At 48.0% G+C, this 23,070-nt stretch overlaps 1 protein-coding gene across 2 annotated transcripts in view; it reads left to right on the top strand.

Moving 5' to 3' along the window:
• LOC126540408 (acetylcholinesterase-like) overlaps positions 1-23,070 on the top strand; it is a 181,305-nt gene that overhangs the window by 142,693 nt on the left and 15,542 nt on the right. For both annotated transcript variants that reach the window (XM_050187223.3, XM_050187220.3), the window contains exon 4: positions 7,455-7,630. In XM_050187223.3, coding sequence (XP_050043180.1) covers positions 7,455-7,630 — 176 coding nt within the window. The remainder of the gene's footprint in view (positions 1-7,454; positions 7,631-23,070) is intronic.

Below are 23,070 nucleotides of genomic sequence, written 5' to 3'. Positions count from 1 at the left end.
CAGGCTGCCAGGTAAAGGGCGGGGTGAGGGCCTTTTGTGGGACCCGCCAAGAGTTGGTGGCCACGCTGCGTTGACCTCTGGATAGGCGCTGGTGGATGGCTGGTGGTTTGACTCGTGGCAAATGTCTAATTAACGCCTTTGTAGTGTTGAGACTTAACAGGATACTATGCAACGCTTTATTGGTAGTTTGCATGCTTGTTTTCAGCTTGCTCTTTATTGAAACGTATGCTGTTCTGTGTGCTGTATGGGTGATTTCAATGAATATATGTGCCATTGCATTTTTGCTTGCTTACGGCCATTGCTGATGATAACTTTTGTACCACTCGACGAGACGCCACCTTAATAAGGGAGTATGAGCGATAGCAACGAGCCACCTAATGCTTTCGCCCTAATAAAATAAATAAATAGACAACTACTGTTGTGCTGACCGGAAAGCCATCTACGACAGCGTGCTCATCATTCCTGATTTGAATCCTGTACCAGGACAAATTTCTTTTGAGGCTCGAAGCTATCTTTCTGAGAAACGTGTGCGCGTCTAGTTTGTAACTTCGTGCTGCGCTCGAGTGAATTACAACTTTTTTCCCTGTCTTTCACAGTTTGCTCTTATGCATAAGTAAGACAACAGAGCGGGATAGAGCAGTAGTTACAAATTGTAAGTACACAACGCAAAGGCTGATAAAGAAGTAAGCGTCTGTTGGTCATGTTTACGTTCTCGACCGCCTTTGCACTGTCCGCTCACTAAGGTGAATCACCCGCTAGTCCAATCAGCCATACTGCCAAAGGTAGAGTTGCTTCTTTGCTCTATTGAGCAGCGAGCTATCGTAAGGCCAATGGCTGCTTTCATTAGGAAGGTTAATGTTTTCATTTTGTACGTAAACCGGTTTGGTATTGCTGGGTCAACGTGCCTGTGCGTTCAGGTAAAAGACCGTCGGTCTCGTAAATAGATGGGGAAGTGTGGTAAGTTGCCAAGTCGTACCGAGCGGGAAAATTAGCTCTGCTCTATACGTTTTTGTCCAGACAAGAAACACGGCGCCTCTCGCAATGCTTGTCAGGTTGAAACTCAATAGCTCTACACGTACGTGAACCAACTGCATGACTAAATTAGCTCTGCTGGAACGAACCAGACACCGCAAATTAGTCCCGGCCACGTGTTGAAACTATGATAAGAATAAGCTACATTTACAAACTATAGTAAGGATTGATCACCGGAAAACGATGAATCTGTCGTCATGCCATTGGTGTCGCCGTCATACTGTCGTCGTCGCGGTTATCTGCAACCGTCATTATTACGCGTTATCTATAATGACTTGCCTTACAGAAACACGTTGGTCCATCTGGCATCGCCTCGCGGAACCTCAAACGATGCTAGACAGCCACCTAGTAGTCTGCAAAATGCATCTCATAAGATTGATCTCGCAGGGCACGTGATCTGCATTTTAAGTTCGTAAGCATTTTTATGCTTCCAACGAGGAAACATGTCCGCCCGTGCGTAACGTAAGACTAATCGCTATGAAGAAAGTAATGTATAAAACAAAATAAATTCGAAAGGAGAGAGAGAGAAAGGTTTAACGATACGAACTGCAGAGAGGTCGGCCTGAGGTACATTCCTCTATCCAGCTACTCTGCGTAGGGGGAAGGCGAAGAGGGAAGAAAAATGCGCATGATGGGTGACGATGATGAGGAAAGATGCAAAGCAAAAACGTTAACGGTGGTGGGTTTCGAACAATACGACCCTACGCTCAGAAGCCAAGTGTCTTACTCACTGGGCTAAACACGCACTTTTTTTTTCTTTAAACACTTACGCTTGCAGAATGTGAATATATCTGAACCATATAAATGCGTTGTACCTGGGCTACAAAACAAATGTAAAGGGAAAACAATTTCTCTGCAGGCTTTGTTTAAAGATTTGGTGATAGTTGAATAAAAGCCCTCTTTAGGACCACATGTAGAGTAGTCTTGGAGCACCGTAGGCATCAGGAAAAATGTGGTTTTGTGAAAATTTAATTCAAAACACACCACAGCCCCCATTCGGTGGTCGTGGGATGCGCCTTCCGTTGGGGTGTTCCTTCACGGAACACAATGACGCTGATCTCCGAGGGTTCATATGCTTCACGACGTGCAACACAGATAAGCAGTCAATGTGTTGATAAGGAATAACGACAGGTTATATTGGTCTCATCACGGTTGACAATAGTTCGACGCAGATGGATAAGGTGCTATAGAGCGATAATGTGTATATTGGTCGGACCAATTATGATAAGCTTAATAAGCACCGATAAGGGTATATAAGGGTCGGGTCAAGTTCGATAGGGTTGATAAGTACCGATAAGACTTGATAAGGGTCGGATCATGTCCGATAATGTTGATAAGGACAGATAAGGGTTCATAAGAATCGAATCAATTGCGATAATGTTGATATCGACGGATAAGGGTTGATCAGGCTCAGATTGCGTCCGATAATGTTGATAACGACTGATAAGGGTTGACAAGGGTTCATAGTGGTCGGATCAAGTTTCATAATATTGATAATGACATCTGGCTGCGTGGAGTTGAGCAAGCGGTACAATGTTGTCCCATACTTCGACAACTCGCAGAGGAGTTCCTGTGTGAATTGTTTTGTTTTTCGATGCCAAGAATACTAGTAAACATCTCTTTGTTGACTGGAATTTTAGGCGGCCGATGTTCTACCAGTATTTGGCGTTTTGCTTGTTTTTCATACATCGAGCTTGGAAAGACGTGAGTTGAAATATGCATCGTGTGATTTGTCGTTTGATGAGATACTTGTCGTTTCGTAAGTATTCCCTTTTCCTCCTCTCCCACACAATACTTGTTCTGCCTTCCTAATAATGCGAAACCTATGCCACCGGCCTCTCCTTCACCCGATATCTCACGCGTACAACAGCTGCCTCCAACAAGAGGGCTTAATAAAGGATTGCCGCTGCAATGCTTCATCTGTCGTCTCTAGCACATCATTGTACAGACCATTCTACATCTCATTCGTTCTGCTTTGTGCATCTTGCGAATATTTATGCAAATGGTTTCCGCCCAATATGCAACGTAAACAGGTACACGTGTACAGCTTCCCTGCCATTCGATAATGCTCGGCTCTCACACACTTTCCCAAGCCTTGTTATAATTCTTCTCTGATCGGCCGAATGTGATTGTATTTAGGACCTTGTATACGGACTTTGCATACCAAAAAATGAAAATACGATATCGGAGTGGCCGTCGCCGTCGAAATCTATTCAGATATCCATTGTCGTGCACTAAACACAATAGCTTCCAGAAACGTGGCGGTGCTGTCATGTTTATTAATGGGATTTCTTTTGTCGCTAGGCGTGCTGAAATACCACCGAATGACATCGAAGGACAGTGGCTACGAAGTAATGTAAAGACTTGACCCCAAAACGAAAGTAAACAAAGCGTCTCCAGCGGCTCTGTGCACAGTGACGACGGCTTCATTTTCCCAACTAATGTCGCTCGCGCAGTTTCATTGTTTCGACGGGAAACAACGGCCGATCCGAGATTCTGAACATAACGCGTCTTCCAGTGAATTCGGCGGCCAGTCGTCGCCTCTTTTGTTTCCTCTTAATTGCTTCGTCGTACCGCGCACCAAAATTTACGCAGTGAACGCGAACGAAGCCGAGGATAACGAAACTATACGGTGTCTTTCACAAAAGAAAGGACGGTTTTGAGTCGTAGATGAGTATACTTATTGACGTTACTTCAGTCGTTACTATACGCTGGCAGCAAAGACGACGGACCGCCCGTGCATATCTTGTGTCTTCTGCCGTCGCTCTCTGCCAAAATCGAAAGCGAAACAATGGCGCTGCGTTCCCACCTTCTTTCAGCAAACTGAATACGCAGGGGCGCGCACGAATACTCCCGAACGTTCTTTTTCTTGGCACGCGCGCGCGCGGTTTTGTGTCTAGCGCGTCTGTGTACTGCGCGCGTTTACGTTGCGTAGTTCGAGCGCGCTTCACTGTGCTTTTGCGTGAGCCCAGGCACGCTGTCCATGCTCTAGGCGCACGCATGCCAGTTCGGCGCGCCTACGCTAGCGTTTTCCCGCGCGCTCGCACACGTAAGTTTTCGCAAGGCGCTCGTTGGGGGGAACACGCGGTTCGTTTCTTTCTTTCTCTCGCTCTCGCGCCTTTCTCGTCGTCCTCCCCCATTCTTTTATTCGTGATTTTTCTTTTTCGGCTCCCTATACGCACGCGAACGCGGCGCGGAAGCTCGCACTGCGTGCCTCCCCGCCCCCTTCCTCCCGAATGAGGAGCAGCGAGCGAATTTCAATCACCCGCGGTCCGGAGCGAGGCGTGACGCGAGAGCCGCAAGAACGGTATACACGTGGCGTGGGCGTGTCGTGTTGCGTACGTGTCCTCAACTTCCTGTTCGCAGCGCCTAAATGCGGACGAGGCAGACACCCTCTGCTCTCTCTTCCCCGGCCCCGTTACAACCACCGTTGCTCTCTGTCGCGTCCGGGCGGGGGCCTTCCTCCGTAACCTTTCCAAAAACAGCAACTGCGACGCTTGCAACAAAATGGGCCGAATGGCGAGGGCTGCAGGTAAATAATAATGACCGACTGAGGGCAGGCACAGCGCAACATTGGCGCTGGAATCTCGCGCACTGTCTCCTTCTATACCTGTGCAATGGTATTCAGCGCTGCTATTGTTTCCTGCCGCCTGCGTCAACGGCACCTACGCTGTGCGCCGTCATACCATATGGTCATACCATATGGCCATACAGTGAACGCCGGGAGCGTGCGCGAATTTCCATTAGAAACGCGGAGCGATCGAGACTCATAAGTTCGTGCTCGCATTCCGTAATGGCCGAACGACAGAATTGTGCGCTGAAGGCGTTTCGGAATACTAGCCTGGTGAGGAGCGTGGCAGACGGCGTTTGTGGCATCGCACCTCGACGGTGCACGGGATGCGACCGAAGGAAAACCGTCGGCGTCTTTTAGCGTCCCAGCGAAGGATTGCATAACAAGTTTCGGTCGACGTTCGCCGCGTTGTTGATGCGCGCAGAGCTGTTCGGAAAGAACGCTGGGCGCACGACGCTCGTGGCAGCAGCGGACGCTGCCCTTTCTCTGCCACTGAGGCGACTGAGCGGAGCGTGATGGTGCATCCACTTTAGCTTGACTTCGCTGTCTTTGGAAGCTTCTCAGAGCGATAGTTCTATTACTCCAGGTGCAAATCCATAAAAACGCCTGGTTCCGTTAATCTGACCTTCGTGCTCAGCCAAGGTCAAACTGGGACTTACCCTGCCTAATGCGCTGTGCAGTGAAAAGGAACAGCGGCTCAAGGCCACGCTTTCGTGTCGCCACCGCCAGATTCGCCGGCTGCGTCCAAGTTCACTGCGCGTTCGCGCCGACAGCGCCGACGGCGCCGAGCAGCGTCTGTTTGTTGTCTTGCGGTGCAATTGTAGATGCGGTAGTTGGTGCTACAAAAAGTTAAATCTCTGCAGACTAGTGGTCTCGTCCTTTCCCAAAGCAAGCATAACCGAGCTATCGCTCGACAAACTTGCTTTAACCGTGTTCAACCATGGCAATATTTTTATAATCATCCACGCGTGGCCCACTCGTGCGCCATCAATAGCAGGAGAGCAAGATAACGCAGACGGCGCATATGCACCTAGAGCACCCGTGTAATTCACATATGTCGCAATAAAAAAATTATATATAATTGATGTCGGAATAAAAATAATAGTACGCTTCCTTTTTCTCTTTCGTTCTTTTTGTGTTTGTGTGTGTGTGTGTTCTACGGCGTATGCGTAGGCCATAACCGATGAAGACAGAGAACACGCAGAAGCATGCTTCTTGGCGTTGAACATCCTGTAACTGAGAAGCCAGCTTTACAGTACGGGTAGCATTCCTGTTTTTTTTTCTTCTTGAGCTTGTTCTTCTGTTTCTTCTTTCGCCGCCATTGTTCTGCGGAATAATGACGGAACTAAATAACGGCACAGCAAAGCGGGTGTAATTGGATAAGAATGCCTGTTACATTGAAATTAAAACATGTTTGCGATTTTCCTTTTTCGCACTTACCGCATAGATGACTGCTGAGATGCGCTATCCATTACCAATTGCCTGGAGTAGTGAAGCTGTTCATTTCGTGATCTAACAACTCCAAGTGTCTCCTCACAGACAGCCACAGATATGCCATGTGGATATACCACATGGCATATCCAACGCGGCTGACTGTCATCCGTTGGAGACATAGGAACAGAACGCGTCGAGCACTGGACAGACACCACATGGAAGTGATAGCAGAGATAAAGGTTGCCCCGCCCCGAAGTCTCTCGAGACACTAGACATATTGGTAGATAATACTAGAGCCTAAGTGTAGCGCAAACGACACAAGGACACAAGATTGACACAAACGCGTATATACGTATTATGACGCTACTGTCAGCACCCTCGTCATTTCCGTGAGCATGCAAAACCAGAACAGTACATATATGTCCCTCATCCAGCGTGCTCAAGAGGTATTAACGACAACAAAAAATCACTAAAATCACTAAAACCATTCGGTACCATCGTCCATATTGTTACTTCAAGTAATTAAAGGCGCAACACTTTTAATTATTTAGTTAATGATACTAACATGGATAGCTGGATGACGAATGAATCCCGATACGCAGTGATGTGTTTTGCCTTAATGATTAACCGAGTCTATTAGCTCGTGCTCTTGCTGAATATAATTATGTCGTCGAAGAGCCTTTCGCAGGCACCATTCATACAGTGAAGTTCAAGAAACGTACTTGATTATTGGCTGTAATTTAGGCATTTTCTATTCCGACCTATGCAGCTAGCTTCGATGTAGCTGGCTCTCAACATAATGCGGTAAATGACACCCGCGCTGCAGCTAACTTAATTTGCTGTGTGCGTTTTCTTTCGTAACTTATTAATTCTAGTCCCCGCTGCCTGGTCTTAAAGATCCCAACAGACTGCAGTTTCGCTGAAACGCACAATATGAAGGCACTTTGGGCGCAGAGCTTTAACAACTTAAACCGATTCGGACAGAGTGTGGGATCCTCGTGTTGTTTCCTTAAACCTTGGTTAAAATTAGTTGGGGCACACTGCATAGGGGCAAATGTCACTTCGTCACAAAAAAAAATTAGGAGAGCGCTCATGCACATGTCGTATAGCTTTACAAACGGCAAAAAGCGGTGAAAGCGGCCACAGCCGATTTGAACGGCGCGGCACCTTGCTCCGGAAAAAAAAACACACTTCAGCCGCTTCTGAAGCTTCGCTCTCTCCTGCTCGTCGGATACGAAGGTAGCCTGCCGCAGGTAACGATCCCCCACATGTGCAGAGGAATATATAGCAACGCCGAAAGCACGTACGAGTTCGAGACGAACGCATCGCGTTCACGTTGTGTTGACCAGTTTGCCCGAGCAACATGCTGGGGGGCTCGTACACTGGCCGGGGCTCACACTTCGATCGCTCTGCGCAGGAACCCGAGCCTGTCCGAGGAGGGCCACTGGGAGCGCATTTACTGGCCCGTGCACACGGCGCACGGCAAGGAGTACCTGACGCTGGCCGTCAACTCCAGCCTGGTGGGATACGGCCACCGGGCAAAGTATTGTGCCTTCTGGCAACAGTTTCTACCTCGCCTCGTCAACCTCTCCGGTGGGTACACGTGCTTTTCGTCTCTCTCTCTCTCTCTCTCTCTCTCTCTATCTATCTATCTATCTATCTATCTATCTATCTATCTATCTATCTATCTATCTATCTATCTATCTATCTATCTATCTATCTATCTATCTATCTATCTATCTATCTATCTATCTATCTATCTCTTTCTCTCTCTCTCTCTCTTTCTCTCTCTCGATCCGTTTCTTTTAAAACGACATCATTCTTTTGCGGTACCCAGAGGCACTCTCCTGAATCGTGCTAATGGCTGCCTGTCTAGCCTCGTTGCGGCGACTTCGCCGGGGTCCGATAAATGCGTGGAAATGCACCACCGCGTAGTGTATGAAAACTCCCCGTCATGATGTTCTGTGTGATGCGCAAACGTTGCGTGTCAGCAGACTTGACGTGCGCGTTTACGTCGTCGTATTTGCTATGTGAGTGAATGACTGAATAAATGAATGAATGAAGTGTTTATTAACATAAAGGAAGGAAGGAAGGAAAAAGTGGAGAAGGAAGGCAGGGAGGTTAACCAGTTTAGGTTGACCGGTTTGCTACCCTACACATGGGAGCGGGATGGGGGGATGAAAGATGGGGAGAAGAGATAGAGAGCACATAACATGGCACACACATCGTTGGTTAGGGTCTGTCACTCTTGCGCGGTACGTGACATCACTGTCACAGCCTGTTGTCCAAGCCCGTCTCCTTCATAAACCGAAGTAGTCCCTTCGTCGCCTTCAGCTGCGATGTCTTCTGTCGGCGATATGTGAAAATGGTTGCAACTGACAATGGTCTATTGTCAAGGTACGCTAGAACGGACGCCATGGACTGTCTCTGAACATTATATTCAGGACAGTCGCACAGAATGTGTTCCAGCGTCTCCTCGCAAAGACAGGCATTCCAGAGAGCGTTGTCGGCCATTCCAATGCGAAACGAGTAAGATTTCGTGAAGGCCACCCCTAGCCATAAGCGATAAAGCAGGGTGGCCTCACTTCGGCGAAGTCTAGTTGGCATACAGAGATGCATCAAGGAGGGCAGGTCGCGTTGACGATTGCTCCGGTTGGTCTGGCTGCTTGGCGTGCACCATAGAGAGAGCGTGATCTCCCGTGCAAGCACTCGAAGTCTGCTGGCTGCGTCGGACCGTGAAAGTGGTATGGCCTCTTCCTGTGTGTCTTCAAGAGCTGTCCGAGCGGCTTTATCGGCGTCTTCATTTCCTATGACGCCGCAATGACTTGGCAGCCACTGAAACGTCACATGATGTCCTTTCTCATGTGATGTATGGAGTAGGCATCTAATATCGAGTACGAGCTGTTCGAATGGCCCGCGACGCAGAGCTGATAGCACAGATTGTAGGGCTGCCTTTGAGTCACTGAAAATTGACCATTGTCGAGGTGGTTCCCGATTGACGAAACAAAGTGCAGCGCGAAGAGCAGCTAGTTCCGCAGATGTAGATGTCGTTGGGTGGTCAGTCCTAAATCTGATGGTAATGCCTCTTGCTGGGACGACCACAGCACCGGACGAACACTGGATGTTTGTGGAACCATCAGTATAAATATGTGCACTGTCTGCGTACCTCTCGTGCAGAAGAAGCAGAGACAGTTGTTTCAGCACAGGCGACGACAGCTCAGACTTTTTCCCGATTCCTGGTACGCTGAGATGGACTGTGGGGCTGACAAGGCACCAAGGGGGTATCGATGGTTTAGATGCAGCGGTGAAGCCCGATGGAAGTTTGTCGTTGTACCTAACGATAGTTTTAGAGAATGATGCTTGGTGCCTGTCTGAAGGTAGTGTTGCAAGGTGGTGATAGGGGGCGCGTGCAAAATGTCTGATATGCGTTCTCAGGGCTTCCACCGTGATGTGAGTTTGCATTGGATGGTCCCGAGCAATCGCAATAGTTGCCTCAGTTGACGTGCATCTGGGCAAACCAAGGTAAGCTCTGAGTGCTTGAGCTTGTGCTGCCTGCAGAACACGAATATTTGTCTTGCAGGTGTTGTTCAGTACAGGTAGACCGGTTTCTAGAGAGAGAGAGAGAGAGAGAGAAGGATGCATAGAAGGGCAGGGAGGTTAACCAGAGGCAGTTCCGACCGGTTTCTAGATTTGTGCCATCAAAGTTGCGGTAAAAATTCGCCGTTGTTCCACTTACTTTTATTTAAAGAAAACGCTGTTTTATGCATCGAAGCCCAAAAAGTAACTGGAAAGCCAATGCATTTCGTCGCACACTTTGAAAATTAGTATATCGAAACTGGTGTAGTCCTCAGAATTCGTTTCAAGTGGGTATGCTTTGCGTACTGGCTAGCTATAATTTGTATATTGAAATATGTGAATAATTACAGAGTTAACTAGCGTAATTATGTTAATTACTAATTACCTATTCTGATTTCTCGTAGAAGTAATGTCCACCTCATCGAGTAACTTAGATCAAGGGTGAGAATCAAGGGCGCTATCTGTCGCAGGCAATCTTTAAAAATTGGGTGCAGCTAAAGATTAGAAAAAAGAGGCACCCTGTATACACCCTCAGAGAGGCGCTTCAGGAAGAGCAAGTGCTGTCCCCGACTACCAGGCTAACGCGTGTTCTCAACATCATCGCTATACGACCACCGTCTCCACCACCACCATTAGAAATATCAAGGACGGCTGCCGACCAATGGCACATGGCGCTTACTATCGAACAAGTTGCTAGAAATTCGGACCTTGGTCGCCGTGGTCCAAGGCTACTAACAAGGAAGTTACTTTTCTCTCTTTCCGAGCAGTCACCCTCGCCATTTCCCTGGCCTCACTTTCCCCCGGCGCTTCACATCCGATGCGTCATGACGAAGGAAACGCAAATTCCACCCGAGCATCCTGCGTCAGAATGAAGTAGCTGCCGCTTCATGCCGCTTCATATATGAAGCGGCAGCTACTTCATTCTGACGCAGGATGCTCGGGTGGAATTTGCGTTTTCTTCGTCATGACGCATCGGATGTGAAGCGCCGGGGGAAAGTGAGGCCAGGGAAATGGCGAGGGTGACTGCTCGGAAAGAGAGAAAAGTAACGGGCGCCCATGACGTCCGTAAGTTTACCTTGCACCACGGCGCTGTAAGTCTTGACCTCCCAGATAGAGAGTACCGATTCTGAGAGCCTATAAATACGCACAAGCCCCCCCCCCCCCCCCCCCCCACACACACACACACACCTATTCCGGAAAGTCTGCGGCGTTAGCGGAGACCCTAGTAGATCTTCAAAAGGGCAAAGGCCCGGTGAACGTTCTCTTTGCTTATTTTCCTTCCTCCGTCGGTTCAGTGGCCCTCTGGCGGACCTCGAGTTTGGGCCACGCCTTTAGTGCGGTCTTCCTCTCGAACAGTTCTGTCCTGGCTTACAGTCGAGCTGAAACATCTTACCATTCTCGCTCGTATTTGTTTTTCACATTTATTGTGGTAACGTTTGAGGAGCCTTTGTGACCTTCTTTTCTTGTTTTTCGTTTTTATTATTCGTCTTTTTGGTTCTCCTTTCCGCACGAGCAACTTTTTTTAGCCTTTCTTCTAGCCCTCTGACAGCTCCCTGTAACCGCACTTCCCACGTCGTTTCCTTCGTTTTTTTCCAAGTCCTAACAGGGATGGCGACCTTTGTCCGCTTCTGTATCTATGGTTCTCGGGTGCCCACAATGGCTATTCGTGAGGTCTGCCGGAAGCTTCCATTGGCCGCGTTTTTTTTTTTTCTTCCCGAGATTGAGGAACCTTTGGCCCATCATCCTGAGGATACTTCTTGAACGTTGCAGACACCTGCTGACCTTTATATTTATTTTATTTATTTCTTGTTCGGGAGGAAACATCCTTTACTTATTAATTTCTTGTCAGGCATCTTTCTCTTATATTTTCTCTCTGTTACCGACGTTTCGATGATGAAAATAATTCGCTAGTGCCACGGGTACAATGTACAAGATCGCACGCCCCGACGACGAGTGTGTCGTTCCGATACACAGCAGAATGACGCAGCAGGCTATTTAGTTGCCAAATTTTCCATATCGTCGCAGCTACGAAAGAAAAATGGCAACAACCCATCACGACTGGACGAGTGCTCTTTATTCGTCTTTCTTTTTTGCCATACGGCGACGACCACAAACAGAGCCAAGAGATCAAATGCCCTTGTTTTATATTCCAGACCGCGCGTGACCTTTTATTATGTTTTGTTTTGTTTCCGAACAGCACTGACATAATGCTTCTAATGCGAGCACTGCGGCTTCCGGGCTTTCGGTGGAGGAAACACAGAGTACAGATGGGTGGGAGGGAGAGAGAAAACGGTCCGGTGTGGGATATCGACGTTGGGACCATCTTCTCTCTCTGCGTGATCAAAATCTCGTTAGGGAGTCCCCTCGTCGCTACTCTTTATACGGCTTCTCTTTTGTTCTGTTCGTGGATCCTCCATTAATAGGTTCCATATATATATATCTATATATATATATATATATATATATATATATATATCACGTTTCGTGGACAGAAATAACCCATAAGAATACATTGGCGCTCCGCTGCGATGATTTCACTTTCGGTGATGAACGCTGGCACCGTATGTGCGTGTGTTCGTGCTGTGTGCTCCGAAGCACTCCGGGTGCCTCCCGCTACCGAACGGTGGAAAGAAACAGCCGCACTATTGACAAGATTTCTCCATTTCAACCATATTAGACTGTGACTTATGCGAGAACCACTCCCAAATTATCGCCGTTTTGACTTTGAAGAGAGGGAAGCCGCTCTTGGATGTTGTGAATATAGGATTAGCACGCCCTGGTCGTGTCGCTGTTTGAAAATTTATTTAGGACGCGCAGTGAAATTACGGAAATTAATGGGGCCCACCAAGGTGCGCCGTGAGAGCCTAAAGGAACTCTGTTCTGTTCCATTTCCATATTTATTTTTCTGTCGCATCTCGTATACTTACAGCGACGGGTTACGTAGCTCATCACAAGTTTTTAATGCTGCGTCTTACTAGCAATCCACTTCAGTTGTTGAAAAGACCGAACGTCTTGGAATTACGCCCATCGTCATGACTTCGCGGAGTAACCGGCTGTTCACTCGACATAAAGAAGCGCGATCGATGCCGCAGCTCAAGATCTTGCTCTTAGTAAAAGGTATTCCATCTAAACGGTGATCTTCAAAGGTAGGACTGTCAAATAGCCGGCATTCTGTTGTTGCGTAGCCACCACAGGTGTTGAAATCAGTGTTGTCAGTCATTCCCAATAAATTATGAATTCGTGAATCCAACGCCCAAGCGCTAGCGAAAGATTATGAGTCGCTTCCCATCGGGGAAGTCCAGGTAGCAAGTGCGGTTACATCGGGGACTCGAGTTAGCGCAAGTGATTATGGATGAAATCAGGCTAACGCCATTTACGGACATATTACGGACATATTTGCTCAGATAACCATGCTGCGTCGTTTACGGACAAAGTGAACAGAAGACCGTGCTTTAAGCGCCCTGCGAGCAGCACGTGAAGTACTATAGTAGAAGAAAAGTCCACGGTGTGAAAGAACTCGACAATCTGTTATAAAAACATTAATAAATATAGAAAATAGAACTCCCTTTTTGGTAGGATGGCTTCTTGCCAAACGCACCTCCCTCCCACCTCCCCCTCCCTCTCCATTTCGGTCAAAATCAGCGGCGCGAAAGTGAACGCTCTTTCGACGTCGCACCCTCCGTCAAGCTCTCGCCGTTCCTGTCATCAAGCCGTCGACGCTGCTCGAAATATTACGACCCGGCGACTCGTTAACAGTGTTCACTCCTTCGCGATCGGCTACACCTTCTTGCAGCGCAACTCGCCTCCTCCCCGAGATTGATGACGGTGTCGCATGTCGGCCGTCGGGCGACGCGATCTCTGCGTCGGGTAGCGGCCATGCGTGTCCGTCGATGAACCCGCCGCGGAACCCTCTTCCACCCACGCCGTACTCCCCGTTCCTCCTGTAGCTTTGCCGTTCTCGTCAAAAGTTCGCGGCGGCGTTTCTCCATGGGCGTGTGCCCCACCGCCATCTAAAGAGGAGCGGGCGGCTTCGGCGAACTTCTTTCACCAGAAAAGGCGAACCCAGCTGCCAAAACAAAACAAAAGCTCAGAAAAAATAAATTGGTCGTTTGCTCACGGCCCAGAGCCTTGCGAGATGATGAGAATATAGAGAGGAGGAGGAGAAGAAGAGTAGTACGTGTGTTCGTGGATCCGTCGTGCACGCACGCGTACAGCGAGCTAACGGAGCGAACTTTCTCGAAACGTTCGGGCGAAACGCCTTAGCCCGGCTAGTAGCAGAGGCCGTGGCTCGATAGCTTTTCTTAACGCACACTCCTCCTCCGCGGGAACCTTCGTCCCCGCTAGTCATCCCCTTTCTCCCCATTTCTCCCTGTCTGCCCTCTCCCTTGCACACTCGCTGTCGTGCCTCCTCCAAAACCACACCCTGTCGTCAATCTGGTCATCATCGTCGGCACTGACCCCGCGGCACAGCCGCCACAACGTGAAGCTCTCGTAGCCTTTTCTTGTTTCTTTCGAGGTTTCTTTTTTTATCATCTTTGCTATCATTTCCTTGGCTGCCGGTGTTGTAATTGCGTGACTCACTCTTTCTTACGCGCCGGTCTTTTGTAGGAAAAAGTATTGACTTCAGTATGAGCGATGACATCGATTCCCAGTGAGATGGCAGCAGTAACTCACGCCTATGTGCGCACGCGTAGACCGAGAGGAGAAAGAGTGAAGTTGTTGAGGGGGCTGCGTTCATCGTGTCGGCCGACAGAGATAGCGACAGCGTTCGAACCGGTGACCTGGTCGGCAGCACCTCGGCCTTTCGCAACCTTTAATACTCCGCCTTGCGACATCTCCAGCGCGTGCGTGCATAAATAAAAGCATATCTACGTCGGTCCACATTGTTGTCATTGTTGTTTTTGCATACTTGCTCGGCCTATTGTAGCCAGTCAGGCTCTCTCCTGGTTAACCTCCTTACAAGCATTTTCATGGCTCTTTCGACATATTATACCAGATACTTATGATAGTGATGTATTCGACTCGCTTTCGATATCTATCGCTTTCCATTCGATAACATCTGGCGCGCTTTCCGCGTCGCTGCGGCTTCTCTATAATAGCATACCTCCGTCAAACACCACTATTGGGCATCGTTTTCACTGCCGCCATATTCTATTTCATCACAGTATCAAGGAATTTCTGTGGCACGCATACAGGAAAAATATTATGCCCTAAAGAAAGCGAAAAACAAAATAGTTAAAGCTGACTTCAGCTACTTCTTTGTACTTAATTGACTCACTGCGGCTGCCACATGCTCTCGCAGCGGATAGTGCGATTTTCTGCGCGAGCAGCTTGTCGCTATTGATTCCTTTTCAAACATGGCACATACCCACGAAGGGAATTGGCCACACCAATAAGAAATAGGTTAACTAAATGAGAAATTAAATGAAATAAAGGTATCTTTCTAGAAAAGCTAGTTACTAAACCTATTTATTGAGAAAATACAGCAAACTTTTCAAAATATATAGGGATTGAAAGAACATGTGACATAATCTCAGCAGAGAAACAGATCCCCCTATAGTAACATCTTCGTTGCGAAGCAGAAGGTAAACTGCATGCTCGCCGTGGCATCCGAAATACACGCACGCACGGACGTGGCAACCACTACCACAGTCTGCGCGGCGCAGAAAATTCCGCGAAAGCTTCCAAGCGCACCCGTCGCGTTGGCTCAGTGGCGGTGGCGTTGTGCCGCTGAAAACGAGGTCGCCGGTGCAATTCCCTGTCGCAGCCGCCGAATTCTGATGCAAATGAAATGCAAAAACAAAAACACTCGTGTATACTTAGATTTATGCGCGCTCGAAAGAACCCCGGCAGGGGGTATTTTATCAATCAGGACGCTCCACTGTATACGGCGTCCAATGTACGGCGTCCCTCATAGACCAAGCCACCATTTCCAACTACCAAACGCGAAAGCTTCAATATACGACGTCCCTCATAGACCAGCCCACAATTCGCAACTACTAAATGCGAGAACTTCAATATACGGCATCCCTCATGGACCAACCCACAGTTTCCAACGACTAAATGTGAAAGCTTCAATATACGGCGTCCCTCATAGACCAATCCAGAATACCCAACTACTAAACGCGAAAACATCAATATACGGCGTCTCTCATAGACCAAACCATAATTTCCAACTACCAAAGGCGAAAGCTTCAATATACGGCGTCCCTCATAGACCAACCCACAATTTCTAACTGCCAAACGCGAAAGCTTCAATATACGGCGTCCTTCATAGACCAACCCACAATTCGCAACTGCCAAACGCGAAAGCTTCAATATACGGCGTCCCTCATAGACCAACCCACAATATCCAACTACAAAACACGAAAGTTTCAATATACGGCGTCCCTCATAGGCCAACCCACAATTTACAACAGCCAAACGCGAAAGATTCAATGTACGGCGTCCCTCATAGACCAACCCACAATTTCCTACTGCCAAGTGCGAAAACTTCTATATACGGCGTGCCTCATAGACCAGCCCACAATTTCCAACTGCCAAACGCGAAAGCTTCAATATACGGCGTCCCTCATAGATCAACCCACAATTCGCAACTACTAAACGCGAGAACTTCAATATACGGCATCCCTCATGGACCAACCCACAGTTTCCAACGACTAAATGTGAAAGCTTCAATATACGGCGTCCCTCATAGACCAATCCAGAATACCGTACTAAACGCGAAAACTTCAATATACGGCATCTCTCATAGACCAAACCATAATTTCCAACTACCAAAGGAGAAAGCTTCAATATACGCTTCAATATACGGCGTCCCTCATAGACCAACCCACAATTTCCACCTGCCAAACGCGAAAGCTTCAATATACGGCGTCCCTCATAGACCAACCCACAATATCCAACTACAAAACACGAAAGCTTCAATATACGGCGTCCCTCATAGACCAACCCACAATTTCCAACTGCCAAACGCGAAAGCTTCAATATACGGCGTCCCTCATAAACCAACCCACAATTTCCAACTGCCAAACGCGAAAGCTTCAATATACGGCGCCCCTCATAGACCAACCCACAATTTCCAACTGCCAAGCGCGAAAGCTTCAATATACGGCGTCCCTCATAGACCAACCCACAATTTCCAACTACAAAACACGAAAGCTTCAATGTACGGCTTCCCTCATAGATCAACCCACAATTTCCAACTGCCAAACGCGAAAGCTTCAATATACGGCGTCCCTCATAGACCAACCCACAATTTCTAACTGCCAAACGCGAAAGGTTCAATATACGGCGTCCTTCATAGACCAACCCACAATTCGCAACTGCCAAACGCGAAAGCTTCAATATACGGCGTCCCTCATAGACCAACCCACAATATCCAACTACAAAACACGAAAGTTTCAATATACGGCGTCCCTCATAGGCCAACCCACAATTTACAACAGCCAAACGCGAAAGATTCAATGTACGGCGTCCCTCATAGACCAACCCACAATTTCCTACTGCCAAGTGCGAAAACTTCTATATACGGCGTGCCTCATAGACCAGCCCACAATTTCCAACTGCCAAACGCGAAAGCTTCAATATACGGCGTCCCTCATAGATCAACCCACAATTCGCAACTACTAAACGCGAGAACTTCAATATACGGCATCCCTCATGGACCAACCCACAGTTTCCAACGACTAAATGTGAAAGCTTCAATATACGGCGTCCCTCATAGACCAATCCAGAATACCGTACTAAACGCGAAAACTTCAATATACGGCATCTCTCATAGACCAAACCATAATTTCCAACTACCAAAGGAGAAAGCTTCAATATACGCTTCAATATACGGCGTCCCTCATAGACCAACCCACAATTTCCACCTGCCAAACGCGAAAGCTTCAATATACGGCGTCCCTCATAGACCAACCCACAATATCCAACTACAAAACACGAAAGCTTCAATATACGGCGTCCCTCATAGACCAACCCACAATTTCCAACTGCCAAACGCGAAAGCTTCAATATACGGCGTCCCTCATAGACCAACCCACAATTTCCAACTGCCAAACGCGAAAGCTTCAATATACGGCGTCCCTCATAGACCAACCCACAATTTCCAACTGCCAAGCGCGAAAGCTTCAATATACGGCGTCCCTCATAGACCAACCCACAATTTCCAACTACAAAACACGAAAGCTTCAATGTACGGCTTCCCTCATAGATCAACCCACAATTTCCAACTGCCAAACGCGAAAGTTTCACAATGGTCAGGTTGGTAGTGCGTCTGGTTATAACTTCGTGTTGTTACAGCGTCGCCAGTTCGACCTTCGGTGGTGGTGGTGGATAAAGTGTGGTTTTCTTCGCCCTCTGGCAAAAATGAACCTGACGACGAAAGCGCATCCTGACGACACAAACAAAAAACGTCACTCTTACCACCGCAGAAGAGGCTGGGTGAGCCAGATAAGATGCACAATTGAAAAAAAGGCATGTTGCGACGCCCCCTTGTGAGGTTTTTGCACCCTTTCGCCGTGGTGTGGTGACAATGTCTGCACGGGCTCGGTTACCTCGATTTTGGTTTGTCGCTGCGGAGATTGCATACACCACACCCCGAAAAGAGCCAAAGCAGCGAAGTTGGCATGTTTCGGCAGCTTTCACTGCGCTGTACGACGATGCAAATCCGCGAAGACACAGTGATACCTGTGACGTCATAATCACGGGCCTGAGCTGGAGTTTCGGGGCGAAATTCAAAGAAAGAAATAACGGAAGCTTGGCACTTGTTTCTTGTTGACTGTAACATTCCCTGCAACCTCCGTGCCACGAAATTATTAACTTTAAAATTCTGAAAGAATAATTTATCGGACTTTATTGATTTAGTGCTTCTTTCTCATATCGCTTTATTTGCTGGCGCAGTAAAAAAACATGCATCGGGCCAGACGTTGACAGCGTCTACTAGACCCTGACATACATTTTCGTTCTTCGCGTGAGGTGCGATCGTGTTTTTTATTGATACTAGAGTCGGAGTGAAGCGCAAGTCATCTGTGATGTAGCCAACTTACTAAAATATGATTTTTTTTTTTTGTTAAGTACAGCGAGAAGTTCAATGAACTTCTCGCTCCTTGGGCGTACTTTTGTAAAATAAGCGTGTTCTAAGGAATTCCTAAATTCCTCCAGCCTCCTATACTTTCTTTTATATACTTTCTACATTTTTTTAATATTTTTCAATACAATAACTTCAATTTTTATGTAGTATGCTTTCTTTTTCACGCGCTCTCTACCATAGGAAGTTTAGCGAAACTCCGTTTATCTATCTCTCTCTCTCACCGTAGAATTTAATAATATTTATAGAATAATCGCTTATCACACTTCTACATTGTAGCTGTTGTGAAACGTGTATTTTGACCACAGCTTAGTTTAACAGCCTAAACTACCTGCAATACACTGTTCAGCTGTTCAGCAAAAGGCGAAAGCAACCATCGAAGGCGCTCACGGGATATGGACCTAACGACTGCGTATTCAATTTGCGCCATGCCCCCTCCCCCTCATCCACCTCTAAGCAGGCGAGGAGAGGGGGGGGGGGGCATGGTCCCTCCTGCCTCATCTTTACGCAGACCTGTGGGTATGAGCGCTGTCAGTGTGGTCGAAAGAAAAAAAAATAAATGACAGTTGGATAGACCCGAACTTCCCGCAATCGTGCTCCAAATGCGGTCACGCGTGCTGCTCCTTCGACCACATGCTCTGGCTGTGCCCGTACAACGCGGGCTCCGACTTTCATAACAAGTCCAAGTGGGACGCCTTGCTGAAGAGCTCGGATTTCACAAACCAACTACAGGCCGTCCAGAGGGCCCGCAACGTCGCGGAGAGTCACCACCTCCCTGTCCCGTCGTGGGCGGAGCCAACAACTTGATCGGGGAGCCTTCGGTCCCCCCAATCGAGTTCCTCAGAACACTCTAATAAAGTTCTTGTCACTGTCACTGTCATTCACATTGACGAGCAACCCTCGTTCAGCCTATAGAGAACAGACCTTTTTGTTAAGGCGAATTCAGACTATTGTGTCAAAATTGTCTTGCTCGCAAACTCCGCCTGTTCTGTGACGAGCCCCGTCAGAGAGAGGTAGCAGTGATTTCGAACAATTCAGCTGGTGAAACTGACAGTAATACCACCATTTGCTAAAATAGTCGAGTAAAAATTAAAACGCCATCAAAATATTGAAAGAGAGAGCCATCTCGCCTGACTGATAGACACTAGACCAGGTTCCTGACCTCGATTTAACGGTAGCCTGTGGAACGCTTCACCGTGCGTCGAAATAAGAAAAAAATGAACAAGCTGACAAAATATTTCGTAAACCACGCGACATCACCAACAAACTTCCAGGCTGCCCGAATGAATAACCCGTGCACAATTTTGTAGCACTTTCGTTCCAGTTGTTTGCGTCGCTACAGCACAATACATTCCATCTAGCTGTGCCATACTCGAGTATAATACAGGTGCAAGAACCGTTCCGTTCGAGGAGAGCAGAGGGCGTGTCATTTTGTTCTAGCCACGCCATCTTTGCTGTGCCGTGCAAAGAGGGAAATGTACAGTAAAACTGTGTGCGCGGCGGCCCACCACAGAGCGGACGCCACCAGGCCTCATTGCAAAGCGTTCTATGGAGCTCACGATCAAGAACCGTGACATGCATGTACTCCCGTAACATCGAAGCGAGTTCGCATCCTTTAAATAAAAAAAAAACGAACAAAAACTGCAAGAACGAAGAAGCCGTTGCATCGAGTTTCGGATTTGCCACACAGCGCGGTCCGGGCGCGTCACGCTCCATCTGCCGCAGAAGAATCCCACTGAGCCTGGCGAGGTCCCGCGTCCGGAACGTCCTTGCACTGTGACTCTTCCCCCCCCCCTCCCCCCTCCGCCGAGCCTACCGGGATCCATCGAGGCCGGATCGATCTTCATGCCTTTCTGTTGTTTTTTCTCGAAAACTTCGCTTCAGTCATCGGCGCAGCGCCAGATGGCCGCGCATGAGACAGCTGCCATGGTGGCATTTCCATGCAACTGCTCAACTCCTATAAGAGAGAACGCTGTGTACTTTGCACACGTACCGTGAAAACACGTTTTTCATTTGTTTTAAAGAACAGTCGAGAATGAGGTAAATGATTATTGTATGCGGAGTTTTCGATAACCGGGTGCGCTCCGATTCTTACTTCAGCACGCTAAGGTTGAAAAAAAAAAAACACAAGAGAAGCTAAAGAGAGTATGTGTGCGCATGCACGTGTTTGTATGTTTGTTTGCTTGTTTTTGTCAAGTTGCATCGTCCTCGACATTCTGTGGTGCAATACGTCGTTACGCATCAGAGTGAATTTTTTATTAATTCGTTTATCTTCGTCATCTGGCGGAGGACTATAGGGGGGGGGGGGGGGGGGCTGCGTCCTGGTGGACTCACTCGTGCGTGTGCAATGTACGGCAAACGCTGACGCTTCGGTTGGTTTTATCAAAACAGTACATCCGGGCGAACCTGTCCGTAATATTGCATTCCGGTCACATATCGAAAGCGTACTAATCGAGTAGGGATTGCTCCTTTTTGTACCTGTGTGCACCTTAAATGCAGTGTGAGTGAAACGAGGTTCTATACATTACTACAGCCGCCCACTTTCACCACTTCCCCTGATTCGAGCACGCCCATTTCATTCATTTTTGACTCCGCGAGGTTTCGCTCCAGTTTAGTTCTTGTCTTCGCGTTTTCCTTCGCTCATACGTAGATATATGAAGCGTGCTTATATATAGTGCGCCCCGCTGTATAACTTACAGAGTAAGGCCATTTGCCTTTCGATTACCCCCCCACTCTCTCTCTCTCTCTCTCGCTGTATATTTTCTTTCCATCACTGCCTGGATGATCGATGCCTAAACGAGATTGAGGCGCCCGTGACGTCGGCGCTTGGCACGGCCCCTCCTGCGAGGAAAGGCTTCATAGATTAATGGCACCACCTGTACGCAGATCGCCAAGCCGTCCGCTTCTCTTCCTTCGTGCATAGATGCTTCCGTTCTTCTTTTTTTCCTTCGTTAGTGCAGCACTTAGCTTTACTTCGCTGCATACACCAACTCGTCTCTTAATATTATTCACGCGATTATACTCTGAATGTGTCCCCATCGAGCGCGAATGATGGAACGCCATTGCGGAGATCTTTTGGTTGTTGCTTCTTTTTTGCTTAAACCTGGCCGTTGACAAACGAGCAAGGTCGAAAATTAACCAGAGCAAAATTATGACGTTGGACTTTATATCTCTTAGCGTCTAAAGTTATCCATTCGCCGGCAGCCAGTGTAAACGTGAAACCACAGCGAAAAGAAAAAGAAGAAGAAGAAACGCAGTCGGCTGCTTCGCGGTTTCGCTGGTTGCCTGCCGTGGAGCCATTTTAACTCGCCCAAATCAATATCACTTAAAAAAGGCAGAAGAAAAAACGAACATCGGTCACGCGTTCTCAGAGCACTTCTTCTATGCGGTAAATAAATGGGCGAGGGCTCTCGACTGATGGGCGGATTGGCTCGTCAGTGCCACTCGCATCGCACCGTACCGCTAACGGGGAAACACTCCAGAAGGGACACGCACGGAGTTCCAGCCTGAACTACCTGCCACTTCCGAGTTGCTAACTCGTTCTGACCAAACGACGGAGTTTTCGAAAGGTGAAGGAAAATAGTCAATACGCCGTGCAAGGGCGTCTAGTTTCACTCAAGGTACTGTAAGAAAGAAGCACTCAGCGCAGAAGTAAGTATACGTCCGTGTGGGGACGCTAACGTGCCAAGAAGGTCGCTATCACTTTGGTTTGTCAACCGGGATATCTAAACGGAAAATTTATTGTGTGCGTGCATGTGTGTGTGTGTGTGTGTGTGTGTGTGTGTGTGTGTGTGTGTGTGTGTGTGTGCGCGTGCGTGCGTGCGTGCGTGCGTGCGTGCGTGCGTGCGTGCGTGCGTGCGTGCGTGCGTGCGTGCGTGCGTGCGTGCGTGCGTGCGTGCGTGCGTGCGTGTAACATACCAGTAAGTATAGTAAGGAGTGGCCTGCCAGTGAGCTGCCTGAGGGTCGCAGGAGGACATGGCAGCTCGTACCCTGTGAAGGGCACTGGTGATTCAATGGATGGTGTGCTATCGCAGTTGTGTGGTTTGCCATGCACAAATCGTGCATCACGGGTTTGAAGTTCAGTTAAGGAGATACCCCACGTGACCGCAAATTCGTGTACAAGTGAATGCGACAGAGACATATATATGAGGGAGACAGAGAATTAGCGCACGTGTAGACAAAATATTTTGTCAAGGAAGCAACACGGTAGAAAAAAGGAATGGAAGCGTTCTTCTTTCTTTGTCCCTTATGTCATTCCATGCAGCTTTGGGCGCGTTCCGCCATTGCAAACAAAGGCGGAGTTAGATTTTGATACGTTTATTCCCACTTGAGTGCAGCTACCTATTGAAAAATTCCCAGGTGTCCT

Source organism: Dermacentor andersoni, chromosome 2 (genome assembly GCF_023375885.2).
Source record: "Dermacentor andersoni chromosome 2, qqDerAnde1_hic_scaffold, whole genome shotgun sequence".
Lineage (NCBI taxonomy): Eukaryota > Metazoa > Arthropoda > Arachnida > Ixodida > Ixodidae > Dermacentor > Dermacentor andersoni.
The sequence above is the reverse complement of the archived record's forward strand: the minus strand, read 5'-3'. Positions and strand labels throughout refer to the sequence as shown.